This window comes from Diutina rugosa (assembly GCF_008704595.1).
Source record: "Diutina rugosa strain CBS 613 chromosome Unknown scaffold5_size317247, whole genome shotgun sequence".
Taxonomy (NCBI): Eukaryota; Fungi; Ascomycota; class Pichiomycetes; order Serinales; family Debaryomycetaceae; genus Diutina; species Diutina rugosa.
In genome coordinates, this window is record NW_022995213.1 from 206,442 (window position 1) to 222,332 (window position 15,891).

Consider the following 15,891-nt stretch of genomic DNA (forward strand, 5'->3'; position numbering starts at 1 on the left):
TTAAGCTAATCAATAACGAGGAGGAGGGTACTCGGCATAACGAGGCCCGCCGATACCTGAGGCAACACCAGCTCCTTCAGGCGGCAATAAGTCCGCCTTGTATGGATGCCGTGAGAATGGGTTTCGCGATCGTGTGAGAACTGCGGTGGGTTGGCGACGCCCACCTCCCCACAACGGTCGCAACATTCGAAATCCCCGATGAAGGTGGTATTCGCCTGGGTAAAAGTAACGATTGTATCCGCGCCCTTCGAACTCAGCGTCATTCATTTGCAGCTCGAGGTAAAACATACGAACAACAAGGGCGATGATGATCAAAATGAAGAATGAATAATCAGACATGAGGTCACTAACTGGGAATGGCGACCCCCGGCACCCTTAATCTTTTATACTTCCCCCGTATATGTCGTCATAGCACATGGACCGCACTATCCCCATTACGACCGTATCTTACGTAGGTGTCGATGCACATTCCCCCCCAATTTCAGACAACGTCACACTACAATTGAGCGTTGTCATTCTGCCGACACAAAACCCTAGTCTGCGTTGGTACGGCCAGCACATGTGGACAGTGTTGGCATTCGTTTGCTAATGAGAAAGTCAGCCGACACTGGTGGTGGGTCCCCACGTAGGAACACGCCTCGAGAGAGTACAGTCACGTTCGGTTATCTTGTGGTCTACTTGAGCCAGCCTCACTGCCAATACGGCACTATATTTGTAAAATAGACTTTTGATGACGCTCTCCACGACTTCAATGGGACAATTGCATGAATCCAAATTTCCTCATGATGGTGAACAGCCAGCGCGGCTTGAGACGAAATGAATATGTTGACAAAATAAGCTTTTGAAGCTGGCACTACCAAATTCTAGACACCGCATTATGTATTCACGGGGTCAATTGGAAATATATATAATACTCATTTAAAGGTCGAAACGTCTGGCAGCTTCCTTCCAGTTGATAACGTGCCAGATGGCTTCAAAGTACTTGGCCTTGGCGTTCTTGTAGTCAAGGTAGTAGGCGTGTTCCCAGCAGTCCAAGGCGACCAAGGGGACGTGGGTGGTAGGGCATTGGTCTTGGTTAGCGGTGGTAATGACGTCAAGAGAGCCGGTGACCTTGTTCTTGACGATCCAGGCCCAGCCGGAACCTTGGATACCCATCATCTTGTTGGTGGCTTCAGCAATCAAGTTTTCCAACGAGCCGTAGTCTTGGTTGATTTGCTTAGCCAAGTTGGAGTCAGCAGGAGGAGCTTGACCACCGCCTTGAGTAGTGGGAGCCAAGTTCTTCCAGAACAAGCAGTGATTGACGTAACCACCACCGTTGAAGTTGATGGCCTTTTGCAAGTCAACGATCTTGGTGACTTCACCCTTGCCCTTGGCTTCGGCAGCTTGTTCAATGGCAGTGTTGTAACCCTTAACGTAGTTGGCTTGGTGGAAGTTCAAGTGGAGGTTCATGATTTCTTCCGAGATGTAAGGTTCCAAGCCGTTCAAGGGGTAGTCAAGTTCAGGCAAGGTGACCTTAGTTCTGACACCGCCGATGAACGAGCGGGGGAAGGCTTTAGGGGCGACACGGACAGTGTTTCTCAAGGCAAACATATTGGTAATGGTATTTACAGCAAAAGCAGTGAAAATTGTCTCCTTTAAAAACCGGGTCTCGCACGGGGTCTCCGGCCCCGGCGCATTGTGCAGGACACGGACATAGCCATTTGCCCACAACCTCAAATGCAACGCGATGAACTACGAAGAAAAATCTATTACTTGAGGGGCAGATAAAGTAGCTACTGTCCAAGTTGAGTAAAGGGCCGATCAAAAACTGACCCTGGGATGTGGTGAAAATGTTTGAATTCTGAGGCGGCTATGGGGCTGTTGCATTAAGGGTTATCTGATCGGGCCCGTATTCATTGCTGCGATTACGTCAGTTCTCATTGGTCTCGCTCGGATCGGGGCTGGCGCCTATTTAGGTAAGGTGCGATGGTGAGATTACCGGATATACCGCGGGGTAATGGGTCGCAGCCCTTTATGAAATTGTTATAATTCGTGTATCGCCTATTTATATCATTATTCCCATTACATTCTTTCCACCGGAGTGATACCCAAAAGTCTCAAACCGTTGTTCAACACTTGTCTCGCCGCCATGTACAACGCCAATCTAGCCGTAGCCACGTCGCGTTCCTGACCGTGAACCCACAATATATCGTAGCATGACGAAACAATGTGCGAAAGATCGAACAAGTAGGTAGCAATGGTCAGGGGCTCGTGGTTGGTCAAAGCCCGCTTGATAACCTCGGGCCACTTTGCAATAGTCCGCACAAGGTTCTCGGCGCACGGTTCGACCAAAAGGTTAAACTCGGCATTCAACATTTCTTCTTCGGTGATGTCCGACTTTCTTTGCATGGAGCATAATCTCGAGTGAGCGTACTGCAAGTAAGGACCAGTGTCACCTTCGAACAGCAACATACGATTCCAGTTGAATTCGTAATTGTTAATACGCTTGGCCGAGTGGTCTTGCATGATGACCGACGACAACCCAATGAGGTCAGCAACCTTTTCGGGGTCTTCAATTTGAGCGTACTTGGCTTCGTTCTTCTTCATAACCTCATGCATCTTTTCCTTGGTCTCTTCAAGAATCTTGTCCAAGAACACGACGGTACCCTTTCTGGTCGACATCCCTTGCACCATACCGAAGTTAACGTGAAGTAAGTCTTTAGCCCAAGGGTAGTCCATCTGCTTAAGAATTTCGAAAAATTGAGCAGTGTGCAAGTCTTGTTGAGCGGCAATGACATAGATCATCTTGTCGAACTTGTACAATTCTTTACGCTTGATGGCTTCACCAACATCACGGGTGAGGTACAAAGAAGTACCGTCACTCTTTTGCACAAGACATTTACCCAACTTCTTGTTGAACTTAGTCAAATCGATCAACTTAGCTCCACGGTCTTCGTGAATGAGGCCCTTTTCGTTGAATTGATCAATAACCTTCTTCATGGCTTCTTGCAGGACTTGCGATTCACCCAGGTAGACATCGTACTTAATGTTAAGACGAGCATAAGTGTCAATGTATTTTTCAATGGAGTATTCACGGAATCTCTTCCAGATAGCCAAAGCAGCTTCGTCACCATCCTCCATACGCTTGAAGTACGCTCTAGCGGCTTCATTGGTGGCCAGGTTTTCACCTTCGGTCTCAATGTCCTTGTTCACCTTGACATAAACTTCGAACAAGTGGTTGATAGGATCGGCCACAAGAGCCTCTTCGCTACCATATTTTTCGAAACCCACAGCCAACAACCCGAATTGCTTACCCCAGTCCCCGAGGTAGTTGATACGGGTAACGTCCCAACCAGCAGTTTCGTAAAGGTTGGCAAGGAAACCACCAATGATAGTCGATCTGAGGTGACCAGCGTGGAAAGGCTTGGCAATGTTTGGCGAGGAAAATTCAACAATCACCTTCTTACCCTCGGCCAAGGGGAGGTAGCCATAGTCCTTACCCCGCTTCAAGACATCCTTGATAACGACAGGGAACAATAAGTTCTTGTTGAAGTAGAATTGAAGGAAAGTACCGTTGGCAACGACTTGACTGAGAAACTCGCCCTTGTTGAATTCTTGAGCCCATTCGGTGGCCTTTTCCTTGAGATCGGTACCCTTTTCCAATCTCAAACGAGGAACGGGCATAATGAAGTCACCCTTTTCCAAGACATTGGTAGTGTCGAGAGCCGAGAAGATGATCAGTTTGTCCTTCTTGGTGATGCGGTGCAATTCATCAGTAATGTAGTTACGCATAACATCGTAAACATTGTATTCAGGGAGCGAAGCTGGCATGGCCTCAGGTTGAGCCAAGCCCAATCCTTTAAGCCCCTCCGTAATTTGCGTAACTGATGCCATCCTTGAAAATAGTCTGGTACTTGCAAGAAAGCGCATTACGACTTTTCAGAAAATCCTCGTTGTTTGAGATGAGGACTGTATACAGGAATAATTGAGTCATTGCCTATCAAGCGCTGACGTTTGAATGAACCTGATAAGGTGTACATTCTGTGCCTAATGAAACAGATGCTTCAACTTGACAATCGTACTGAAATATGACCTTGTCGTATGGAGGTGAACTCATTCTAGTTTGTCGGAATCACACTAAAGATGTTACGCGAATTCAACTCAAACCAATAGTCTATATGACACTTCAGAAAATCATAAGCTTTTGAGCGAACAGGTAGTGAAAGTCAATGATCGTTAGGTTGACTTATTTACATCAGCGGGTACCTAGGCCAAACACATAACGCCCTTTATGATCCTCTTGCATAATCAGAAAATACCAGTTTCCGGGGATATGGTTTCTAAACCCATTTTTGATGCAATCTCTACACCCAATGGTTTACAGAATTACTGTTACCTCCTTGCTCTTGAGATAACTTTTCATTGCAACCTGAAGCATATTAGGCAAAATGACAAGAACACTCCTCCAAATAATTGAAAAAAAAGATGACTGGTATATATGCAAATTATCGATATCTATAATTAAGCCGATTGTCTAAGGTTCATCTGTTGTAGCTGCTCCTGTTGACCAATCTCTGCCACCAACCGTTCCAATCTCACCTTGTCAGCTTCGCCCCAGCGTTGTTCATCTTCGCTAAATTTCAGTGAAAGTTCCAAAGCAGTATCAAGATTTTGTAACTGAGCATACTTCTCATGAATCCGTTTAAGCAATGTTTTTTCGCGTTGTGCAAACATGTCGGTGATGGAATCGAGATCTTGACGTTTGTTTGTATGCTTGTCTTGAAGCTCCTTGATTTTGCGACCGATAGCTTCCTTAGTTTCCTCGGTCAATTGAGGGAGTTTGTAAGCTGGAACGTCCCCCATCTCATGTGTTGGAGTGTGACTCTGCTGCTGTACGAGTTCTTCGATACGATCAAGGTCGGCTTGCTCGAGATCGTCAACAAGTGGGGCGCGGTACGAGTTATCAACATATCGACGGTAATCAGAACGCACAAGCTGATTGAACATTTCTTGTGCTTTCTGAGTCAAAGAGTCATCATTATCATCTGGAACACGTATGCGATCGATAGGGATAGGAAGACGCATTTGAACTGCCTGCAGTCGACGGGTCTTTGCCTGTTCATCATCGATTTGAGAAGCAAGGCGTTGGGCCACGGAAGGCTCAGGGATTGGCATGAGGTCGATTGTCTCGCCAAAGCCAAACGGAGGTATAACCGCGGAAAATTCGAATTTCGCTTCCGGAAGCTTTTTGAATAATGCCTTTAGGAATTTGGAGTCAATTGTTGAAGACTCAGTACTCTCTTCGAGAATCTGTTGTTTGTTGATAGCGATCTGGGTGTCGAGAGTCGTATCATATTTCAGCGATACCAGGGGTAAATCAAGTTTAGGTCTTTTGGACAAATCGTTGATGAGTTCTGCAGCTCCTTGAATTGTTCGTTTGCTTTCCGTGGTCTTCTCTTTTTTCTTAGATTCACGATGAAGGACCTGTCCTTCACGCTTGACCTTCATCTCGAAATCTTGCAAGTCAGCGGCAGCAGCCTCATTCTCATCATCAACTTGATACAAACCCAGTAGAGGTACGCGCTCATGAGGAATATTGGCGTTGTAATCAAACTCTTTCAGCTTCTTTTTGCGTGAAAGACTGACACGCAACCCCATTTCTTGTAGATCACGTTTCTTCTGGATGAGAGCCAACCGACGCAGCTCTTTGAGGAGCCGTTCTCGAGCCTTTCTCTTCGCCTTCTTACCTTGGTTGCTGGCAAGACGCGCCTTGGCCTCCACTAACATTTCCTGCTCTTGTTCGTCACCACTGTCCTCAAGATCCACAGCATCCATCGAAGCGGTGTTGATACCCAAATCTGTCCCTGGTATACTTTCGATACCAGGCCCGCTGAGTCCCAAATCTGCGTATTCGGCACCATCAGCAACCTCATCGAGTAACTGCTGATACCTCTGGGCACATTGAGTCAGTGTACGGCCCATGAGCAGAGAAATGGTTCGCCATTGATTAGGCAACACCTTTACCAAACTCAAAAGCTTTGCATCCTCTTCTCTGACCCATTCCAGCTTGATAATTTGAGGGTTCAACCACTCCTGCCACCTGGCTTTGGCTTGTTTGGCCAGCTTTTTCGGGAGGAGAGACAGCACTCGCAGCCATTCGTGAAGCCCATATTTCTGAACAGCTGCCTTGAGGATTTCATCCTCGGTGGAGCTCCAAGTACCCCCCTTGACATATACCGGGGGCATCAGTAATCTCTCTCACAAGGGAACCTCGATGGGGTGAAGCGCGCGGGGATGAGGGGAGAAGCGGTACGAACTGCACGAACAATATCCTGAAAAATTCCCCTCATATGATTTAAGGGTGAATGAAACTGTTGTGAGGAAATCTTTTCTTTTGATTTGTCGAACTAAGATCGAAAAGTTTAAGCCTCATAAGGTTTACCTTCATTCAATGTTGATCGATGTTTGTCTGTCACGTCTATGCTTTACCCCCTTACGCCGTGTGTCTAGCGCCGGTCGGTGAATGACGCTATTGTTACTTTTGCCGAATCGAAGCAATCACCGGTGGTCCCGGCGAATGGCGGCATCATGTACCCCAGGTGATGAAGCTTGTTTTAAGCCCCAATGCGTGGGGTGTCCAACACTACCTTCCGGTTTAGGTGGTGGCGCCTCCCTCACTTTTAACCCCACTATCTCATCAGTCACGCTCTAACCTTCTTTGCGCAATTTACACATAGAAGTGAAAGAATATTGAAAATTCAGGAAAGTTGTAGTTGAGCCATGTGACAGGTCAAACGACCTTTGTCTCGTAAATACCGTTAAAAACGAAGCCTCGGTTTAAGGTCTACTCCTATTTTAGCTTATCTACCGTGTCGCACAATGTTTCTGTCACGTGGCGTACCTCCGCGTTTATCACATGGAGCCCGAGCATGATTTTCCCAAAAGCGTATAGCGGCCTTTTATATAATCGGGGAAGTTTCCTATTGGTTTGGGACGAGTGCTCAAGATGCGGATGTTCCAGTCGAAACACCAGAAATTGATTCTACAGTGTTACCCTCCAGGCAAAGATGCCGACAAGAAGGCCAACCCGCTGGAGCTTCTGTACCTCCTTTACTATGCCCTGACCAGAAGAGTGAAATTGGAAAAAGTGATGGTGTTTTTGGAAAGGAAGACCAGACTGGACGCTTCCCACTCTCGAGCGGGCAATATGCACGTTACCCTTGAGATTGTTCTGCAACTCATCGTCAAGTGTGCTGACGACGTGAACGTCATTGCCGCAGACGCTTTGCTGATTATGTCCACGATTTTGAATGTCAACGATCTCCTGCTTGCCAAACTGGTGGTGCTGTGCTTTTCAACGTTGTGCAAATACGTGGGCCCCACCATTTTCCTGGGAGATCAGATGTTCATCCAGCAGTTTACTGTAGTCCTGGAAAGACTCATAAACTACAAAGGTGACGCTACCCACGCTAATGAATCTCAGTTGTTGCGTATTTTGGCGATCGAAGCTACCCTGGGGGTATACAATTACAACACCGAACTCGGAAAGCACCTCATGAGAGCGCTGGTGCCTCAACTCATGGACACATTACACGACCGCTGGCCCACGGTAGCCGGTCTTGCCAAACAAGTGAAGACTAATACGTCGGCCCGTGATGAGGAATTGTCTAAAGTGACTCTGCGGCAGATTGCTGAGCACGAGGATAAAATTCATGCCGCGCTCGAAGCTGACGACGTCACTATTGATGATGTGTACGATGAAGCCTTGTTTGCCATCAAGGTTTTGTTTGATACCACTCACACATGGCAAGTGCAAGAGCTCACGAACCAAGTGGTGGCAGGATCACAGTCAGGGCCGTGGATTGCAGGCTTTGTGGAGTTAGTTACCACTTACGTCCCCGTGCAAATCAGATTCTTGGTTTTGGGTACTCTTCTTCGCCAACTTACTCGTTTACTGAGACTGCTGACACCCAAAGCGGACGCCCAGTTATTGTATGCCAACTGCATATTACAATTGGCTCAACTGGAGGTACTGATGATTGGTTTACTGGTGAGCGATGTCATCCAAGAGGTGTTATCACTTCACACCAATTTGGTGCTCAAGCAAGCTCGTGAATTATCTCCAGATGTGGTAAAGGAATTACTGATTGTTTACCTGGATATTGTATGTCACGTATCAACCCGCATATACTACCTGGACCAAGTTGCTGATCTGGTTCTGGAAATTTTGATTAAGGTCGATTCTCTTTTCGACCAAGGTCATAACACCAAGCAGCCCGATCAAGTTTACGGGTTAATCATCAGTTTCCTTGATGATATTCGTGAGATTTTTGCTCTTCTTGTCACTAAAAACCAAGCACTGATTACCCGCAACCGTGTGCTGATGGACTGCTGGGAAGCTCTGTTGGGGATAATTCTGGCTAATCCCAACGATTACAAGTTTACCGCAAAACAGTTTTCCCACATTCAAGACAAATTCTTACAATGCTTCGATGATTATCTCATCAAGGAATTGTCACTGGATCAAAGAGCTGAAGAGGATGGTGCCGGGAAGCTGATTACTGGTGCCTCTTCAACTCAAACAGGTAATCTTCTTGCTCCACAATACAGTGAATACATTGCTACTCGTGACAACTTTGTCACTTGTTTGTTAATTCACGTTGACAAGTTTTTGGCTTACGACCAGCCTTTGGCAGCGGCTCAGTTGATGAATGACGTTTTGGTAGATGTGGTGTACACGTTGGGCATAAATTTCATGGCCAACTATGTTCCTTACTTTTATCACTGGGTACTGGGTAACTCTCAGGCTCATGATGTGTTGCTTAAGCTGACATTCGGGTTCACTGTGATGTATTACTGCTTGCGGGTGCTTGAAACCAAATACCCTCAGTGCAGCGGTTACGTTCAGCTGTCAAAATTTTACAGCGACGTGAACGATGACATTAATTCACGCAAAAACAACCTGATGTGGGTGTTTGACATTGACCAAGATTTGGGAGGCAAGGCCACTCTGAAGTTCAATGGTGTAACCTTCCAAAGCACTAAGCCTGCTCTTCAAGAATTTGTCGAAGGCAATGACTTCACAGATGAGTACATTGACGTTGATGCTCCGCTTATCCTTGATGTTCTGAAGATGTGGGAGCCCAAGCAACCTCTGGGCGTGCTTACGCCGCGCCTGGCAGCTGATACCACCGACGCGGAATCCCACTTCTCGTACAACTTGGCTCGCAACTCTCTGCGGCTCGGTCTTGGTTCTGCGAATGATATTCTGCTGATTCATCTGGACTTAATGCATCAAACTACCGGTCCCGCGTTTCTTCGGGGTCCTCTTCCGCCGTTACCTCAACTCAATGTGGGTGGCAGCAATGGTAATGGTAATGATAAGCCTTCCGGAGGCTACACTGGCCACAATGCCATTACTCAATCGCTGGTACACACTGGTGACATGAGAGTTTTCAACCTGCCAAAGGTCACCGAGCTTAGGGAGGCAGTCATGAGGCTGCGTACGGTGGCACCTAGTAAGAGCCCTAAGGGGCCGTCAGACTCGGTACTTGGTCGACTGGCAGTGATGCCTGACGTCAACTTGATTCTTGGCGGGCTCGAGGATGAGGATGATCGCATGATTGTTGTATGATGATGTAGCATCAAAAATTATAATATTCGTCGTCATTTTGACCTTTCTAATATGTACGGGTTTTATAATACATGGGAAATATAGATAACGTCCCCCTATTCATCGTCTTCGTCGTCATCAGATTCGTCGCCTAATGCGTCAAACGCATTGAACGCCTTCTTTTGAACTTCAGCAATAGCATCACGAGGGTCGGCTGCCTTCAGCGACCCGAGGTTCTTGTTGTTGGGCTTGGCCTTAACTTCCTTCAACCCCGTCCGGAACTTTTGTCGTTCTTCCTCTTCAGCACCACCAAACAGCTTTCTAGTTTTCACGGTGGTCGCCCAGCCATCTTCCCCAACCACGGTTTCCACCAGCTTTTTGCGTAAGTTGGGCTTATCACCCGAACGCAGTGCCCGGCGTCGGTTGAGGTGGTGGTAAGGTCTTTCGTGACCGTTTTCGTCGATATAGGTGTCACCGTTCGACCACTTAATTTGCTTGAGTTGCTTTTCGTGCTCCCGAACTTCCTCAACCATGGCGTTGAATGCATCAAGTACCTCTGGTTGCGGGTTGTGGGCCTCTTCTTGGATTTCAAACAATTGTTCTTCAGTGTACTTAGGCATGATACGGGTAAGTGATAAACAGGGATTGTGAAAGATTTTCGCAGTGCGCACACGAGGCGTTCGGTGTCGAAAATGACATCAATTAAGGAATAACAACATTACAAGATAGATGAATTGAGCATCGAACTAAGACACGCTAAAGGTCATGAGTAAGTGGCATATTATAAAGATCCGCCAACATATCTACTCCATCATTACCTGGCATCTTCATTGTACAACTGTGCGACTAGTCCGAAAAAAGGGTGCATGTCTAAATTTGGAGAACAGTAGATGAGCAGCCGTGGTAATGCTCATTGTGTACGTTGTAACTTATCTCTATGCCTGCAAACACCAACAAGTGTAACTTACAGCTCGTAGACGAGTCTTCCATTTATAACCTCACCGATGGACCCAATTGTGAGCCCCTAAATTCTGTATCCTGTATCGGTCCAGATTCTCAATCGTGGGGAGTAGTCATTTCTTTTTTTTTTTTTTTAGCACTTTTCATGGTGAGTCGACAGTGTAGGGATAATGTTTGATGTCCGATGAAGTATAAGTTTTCCAAGCGAAGTTCGTTTACGTATCCAGTGGCAATCGCATCGCCATGAAGCATCTTGCAATATCGGCTTTGGCGTAAATTAGTTCTCGAAAATTATTTTACTGCTCATTTAGCTGAAACAACAAACTTACATAGCACTTACAGCTTTCCTCGAGTTTAATATCATAATTACATGCTAATTTAGCCGTTCGCTCTGATGCAGTTGCTTATCTTTTGTTCCCTATTCCGTCACAGTTACTAGATCAGTGCGACCTCATCGCGATATGCCTATTGCCCACAATCTCAAGAAGGTGGCTAAGAATGTCGCCAAGTCGCTGGCGGCAATCCATGTCAAGGGTAGAAAGTTCAAACAGCTCAACAGAGCTACCCAGAGAGATGAAAAGATCACCGCAAAGAAAGCCAAAGCTCTTCAGCAAAGAACCAACAACCAGGCTCTTTACTACTTTCTTCAACAGTTGATTAACGATGACGAGGACCTTGCTAAGATGGAAGTGTTCTCTCTTTCCCAATTGAAGAAGATGATTGAAATGCATGTTTCACGCCATGACGATGAGTTAGAAGAACTCCGCCTGCAGAGACGTCCAGGACGTCCGATGACTTCGAAACATCAGATCCTAGAGGAAAAGGTGAAGCACGACCGTCATCTTTGGGACACAGGTATTAAAGCACCGGATCTCACGGATAAGGATACAGTCGCTAACCTTCGCAAATGGAATGGGACCCTGGGTGGGCTCACAGTGATGAAGCATATAGATGTTAGCCTGAAAACTGAGATTGATGAAATGGAAGAGTAATCTTCCCTCGGGCTAATCGAGACAGCCTTGGAGATTTGTTCTGCAAATAGCGCACGTTGCAACGAGAAAGGTACAGTTCTGGATATCGTCCCAAGACTGCGCTATAGCGATTCCTTCCTTCGGCATATTTATGAATTAGACTGATTTAGATGAACCAATCAATTAGAGTCTCATCAGTCAACTCATGATTAATAAACATTGATGTATATTCGTACACAAAAATATGTCTGAACTAATCATCCTTAGGCGGATTAGCCCACAAAAGGCTAGATAAAATGGACTGCTTTGGCGCTTGTGCATTATCAGCTGAAGGCAATTGAGAAGGGGAAGGAGACGGGGAGTTCAGAGACTCGCTCACGACCTCAACCGGAGTATTCTTCTTCAAAACCTTTTCATCTTCCACAAAGTAGTTGACGCCAACTATAACTAAAAAGCCCCCACCAGCAATCGCCAATAAGTTTTTGATCGCCAGACCCCACGAACTCCGAGCGCCAGCACCAGGAATCCGTGCAAGTATGAGAACGGGTCGACCTTCAACTTCTTGTGACCCCATGACCTTCCATCCTTGACGTTCGTGATGGTGCACTTGATCCATGAATCGATCAATATCACCAGCAGGAAGTCCACCAATGGCCTGAGCCACAGGTTGACGCACAACATGACCAATCAGCACCGCATCCAGAGGAATACTGTGTCCATCAGCGGTGACAACTTTGTATTCATACTCAGGGTCCAAACGAGCGGGGTAAAGCGGTGAAGTGTGCTTAGGTTCCGTTGCACGAAATTCAAATTCGACAGGGATTTCATGGTTTCTGTTGTTGGCAGTAGCCCACTCGTAAGCCTTTTGCTCACGAACTCGACTCTGCTCCGATGCCTGGTGCTGATGATGAGCACTTTCCAAATATTGGTGGAGTGTAGATGGATTAGGTATAACCGATGGGGCGTCCTTGTTTTCTCTGGCGGAAGCTCGAGACTTACCAGTATCTTGATTAAGGGCGATCAGCACAGCATCTTTGATGAATAACTCATCTTGACCCAATTCCTTGTTGAGCAAGTCAAAGTCTACAGGCGACTTTTGTTGCGAGAGTAACAGCACTAAACGTTCCAGATCATTATAATCATTGCGCCAATCTTCCAGATTTGCCGACGTCATAGCTTCTTGTTTTGCAGTGACGTTCTTATGGTAAATGTAGGAAATCTCGTCACAAATATCTTGGTCATACTCAAGAACACTCATAAATGCCTTGTAAACCTCTTCGACTTCATGAGCACTCCATTGTGGAGAAGGCTTGTTTCCTCGAATTTCAAGCAATTGTTGGAGAAAGTTTGGATAATAGTCCACAACCAAATTCAACTGATTCACAAGTCTGAGAGGTTCCAGGTTTGGTTGCAGTTTCAAATGACGTGCCACTAACTGACTAAAAAGTGTAGGCAGAATCGTAGTAGACTGCAGATGTTCCGCTTTGTATTCCTTGAGAAGTAAACTCACGGCTTCAGCGTGGTTATTGAGAAGTTCCAGAGTGTGGGCAAATGCCTCAGGAGCACGCTTAGACTCCAAGTCCTTGAATGCCCTAACATTAGTGAGTACAATATCGAGGATCTCGGTATTACCGCCATTGTATGCAAACAACTTTGCCAAGTTGGAGTGAAGCTTGGAGAATATACCCAGACCAGAAGATAGGTTTGCGGTGACATCCAAAATATCAGAAGACGAAACTTCAACAAATTTATCGGCATCCAATTGTTCAAGAAGCTCCTCAAGCTCCGTTGAAAATTCGTCGAGTCGCATGTCATCCGGCAATTGCTTGTATTCAGATGATACCTTCAAACCATGCGTGCTGGCTTCAATGGCGTCGAAATGGTGCTGTGAGTTGATAACAGCATCTAGAACTGCGGTGTTGTTACCATTGTGGCGGAATAAGTTTCGCAAATTGCTGTGGAGTTTAATATAATCTGAATTCTTGTCGGCGCAATGCTTGCACACGTCCAAAACTTCCAATGCCGAAAGTGAACCTAGCTTAGCAACGCCAGCGTCCACAGCAAGCTCGGAAAGTTCATTGACAAACTCATGAATGGCAAAATCATCAGGAATTTGACGGTACTCTTGAGTGCTTGTGGAAATGGTCTTGCCCTTCCTGCAAATCTCATCCAACACCGCGGTATGGCCACCGTTCAATGCAAATAACCGCTCAAGTCGCTTGAGCAATCTCACGTAATTGAAGACAGTTCCATCAAGAATCAATTTCAGATGCTTCCCAAGGTAAATCTCATCCTGAAGTGTATTCACAATCAAATCTTGTGTGTGACTTGAAAATGGCTTGTCGCCCAAAGCTTCACGGAGCTTTTTGAGTTCGTCGGAAAATTGAGGGAGGTCAAGTTCACCAATAATATGAGAAGTCTGTCCTTCGACTGCTTTGATTTTAGATCTTTCACGAATCGCTCGCTCAACTCGGCGGAAATGGTTGTGCGACTGTAGTACAGCGTCCAAACATTGCGTGTCACCACCGTTCAACGCAAACAAACGATAAAGTTTAGAGTAGAGACGATTGGCATCAGCTTCATCACATTCATTATCACCGGCTTGAGCGAGTTGCTTGGTAGCATCTAAAATTTCACGTGGGGTGCACTTTGAGAAGTCTTTCGATAAATACTCCTGCAAAATCTGAAGCGGAAAGATTTCATTGTGGATGTATAGCTTCCCGGGTATCTGCACATATTCCAGCTTGGATTCTTTGGCGTTGTTTTCAAGTTGCTTATCAGGTTCAGGATCATTGCGACCTCCAGACATTCCACCACCCCTTCTCCGAGTATGTTCAAGCTTTTTCCCTCTTCTATTGGAAGTACTTCCGAGGACCTTATCAGCAGGATTTTCGTTAAACTTTCGAGGGTGTCTGATGACGGTGTCAGAATCACCGGCCTTCCAAGACATCGAGATGCGATGGTTCATATTGAATGACGGGCCGCCTTGAATCAAAACGTCCAAGTCGTGAAGCCATTGACCTTGAGGCATGGTTTCGGCCAACAGTATTAACTTCCTCAACACACGAATAATGTCATAGGCTCGCTCATGCCATGGTTCGCGTTGAATCAGCTGTTGGATTGCCAAGATGAGCTCCTTTGGAGTGAAATCCGCAAATGGCCGATGCAATACATGAACTTTGATTGCAGCTAGATGCTCAATTTCAGAACCAAAAGATGTGTCGAGATACTTCACGAGATAATCATCTAAACTGGCAGACGGTGCCAAGACTCCATTGCAAACCAACTCATTCACAACCTCGAGACCGGCTCGGGACAGTGGAGAATCATGTGCTTCAAGCTTCTCAGCAATTTTGTAGATTGGTGAAGTCAAAGGTATGTTGTGGCTATCAACAACGAATGCCAATCTTGAGACTTTTTGAGTTTCTGCTTTCAGCATTGGCACAGACAAGTTAGACAACACGATCTGCTTCAAAAAGCTCACGGGGAGTTCGGGTACATTTGTAAGCAACAACTGGAGAGCACGATAGCGACCCAAAGCTAATTTTTGGTGCCAAGTGGTGGCATTTTCCTGTTGAAGAGCAGACTCAATCTGGTCATAAACTTGTTGAGTCAGTGTAGCTTGCTCTGTTACACTTGACAACTCATGATTGTAGCGAGCAAGCCCCAACCGATGAAGCTCAAACCATTGGGTCAATTGACGAAGGAATTGAGGCGAGTTTTGGACTTCATGATTTACCTTCTGCCACACATAACCGGCGTGGTCCATTGTCGCAAACTCTTGGGCCAACGATTGCATTTCTCTAGGGGAGACATTGTCAAAGTGACCATGTTGCTTGTACAATTGAACAATGTCAAGTAGTTTACTCAACTGAGGGTAGTAATGGGAAACGAAATCAGGAGTAGCTGCCGTGGGGATCTGAGTGTAGCGGCGGCAGCTCAAAGTACGGCAAATTGCCCTTCCACGCAACATAATGGGAGTTGAATAAACTGTGAGTGTGAGTGGCAAAATTGTGGATTCAGTTAGGGGTTCGCCGATATCGGTGTTAGGGAATTTCCGTGAGGGTGTGAGCAGGTGCTCAAAATAAGGGTGAGTAGGTGTAAAGACTACAATCTAGAGGGAAACAAAAAGACGATCCGTGAAAGATAATACGGGGTGTTGAGTATTTTGCCGATTCAAATTTAATCAATTCCATTCACCGGCACTAAGGCGGGGGTAATTCTAGAATGAGGGGAAGGGGTAGGGGGTAGATAGGGAGTGATTACGGGGGGTGCGCGCTCAAAAAGGAAAATTGATTCCAGCGGCAAATAAAGGAAGAAATCGAGTATCAGACTTGTAGTGGATATCGATGAGCATGAAAACTACAA

General features: G+C 46.1%; 7 protein-coding genes across 7 annotated transcripts; 2 read left to right on the forward strand and 5 right to left on the reverse strand. All coding sequences in view use genetic code 12, as the record gives it.

The window, feature by feature from the left end:
• Positions 1-918: 918 nt before the first annotated feature.
• Positions 919-1,590, reverse strand: DIURU_005699 (superoxide dismutase; the record flags this gene model as incomplete). The annotated part of the gene is made up of 1 exon (XM_034158709.1): positions 919-1,590. The coding sequence occupies one exon, from the start codon at positions 1,588-1,590 to the stop codon at positions 919-921; it is 672 nt and encodes a 223-aa protein (XP_034009547.1).
• A 471-nt stretch (positions 1,591-2,061) lies between these two features.
• On the reverse strand, positions 2,062-3,873 carry DIURU_005700 (arginine--tRNA ligase; the record flags this gene model as incomplete). The annotated part of the gene is made up of 1 exon (XM_034158712.1): positions 2,062-3,873. One exon carries the CDS (start codon positions 3,871-3,873, stop codon positions 2,062-2,064), a length of 1,812 nt encoding a protein of 603 aa, XP_034009548.1.
• A 627-nt stretch (positions 3,874-4,500) lies between these two features.
• On the reverse strand, positions 4,501-6,225 carry CEF1 (Cef1p; the record flags this gene model as incomplete). The annotated part of the gene is made up of 1 exon (XM_034158713.1): positions 4,501-6,225. One exon carries the CDS (start codon positions 6,223-6,225, stop codon positions 4,501-4,503), a length of 1,725 nt encoding a protein of 574 aa, XP_034009549.1.
• A 760-nt stretch (positions 6,226-6,985) lies between these two features.
• On the forward strand, positions 6,986-9,613 carry DIURU_005702 (uncharacterized protein; the record flags this gene model as incomplete). Its single annotated transcript, XM_034158714.1, has 1 exon — positions 6,986-9,613. One exon carries the CDS (start codon positions 6,986-6,988, stop codon positions 9,611-9,613), a length of 2,628 nt encoding a protein of 875 aa, XP_034009550.1.
• Positions 9,614-9,708: 95 nt separating this feature from the next.
• Positions 9,709-10,212, reverse strand: DIURU_005703 (uncharacterized protein; the record flags this gene model as incomplete). The annotated part of the gene is made up of 1 exon (XM_034158715.1): positions 9,709-10,212. The coding sequence occupies one exon, from the start codon at positions 10,210-10,212 to the stop codon at positions 9,709-9,711; it is 504 nt and encodes a 167-aa protein (XP_034009551.1).
• An 801-nt stretch (positions 10,213-11,013) lies between these two features.
• DIURU_005704 (uncharacterized protein) lies at positions 11,014-11,544 on the forward strand (the record flags this gene model as incomplete). The annotated part of the gene is made up of 1 exon (XM_034158716.1): positions 11,014-11,544. The coding sequence occupies one exon, from the start codon at positions 11,014-11,016 to the stop codon at positions 11,542-11,544; it is 531 nt and encodes a 176-aa protein (XP_034009552.1).
• Positions 11,545-11,776: 232 nt separating this feature from the next.
• Positions 11,777-15,496, reverse strand: DIURU_005705 (uncharacterized protein; the record flags this gene model as incomplete). The annotated part of the gene is made up of 1 exon (XM_034158717.1): positions 11,777-15,496. One exon carries the CDS (start codon positions 15,494-15,496, stop codon positions 11,777-11,779), a length of 3,720 nt encoding a protein of 1,239 aa, XP_034009553.1.
• Positions 15,497-15,891: the final 395 nt, after the last annotated feature.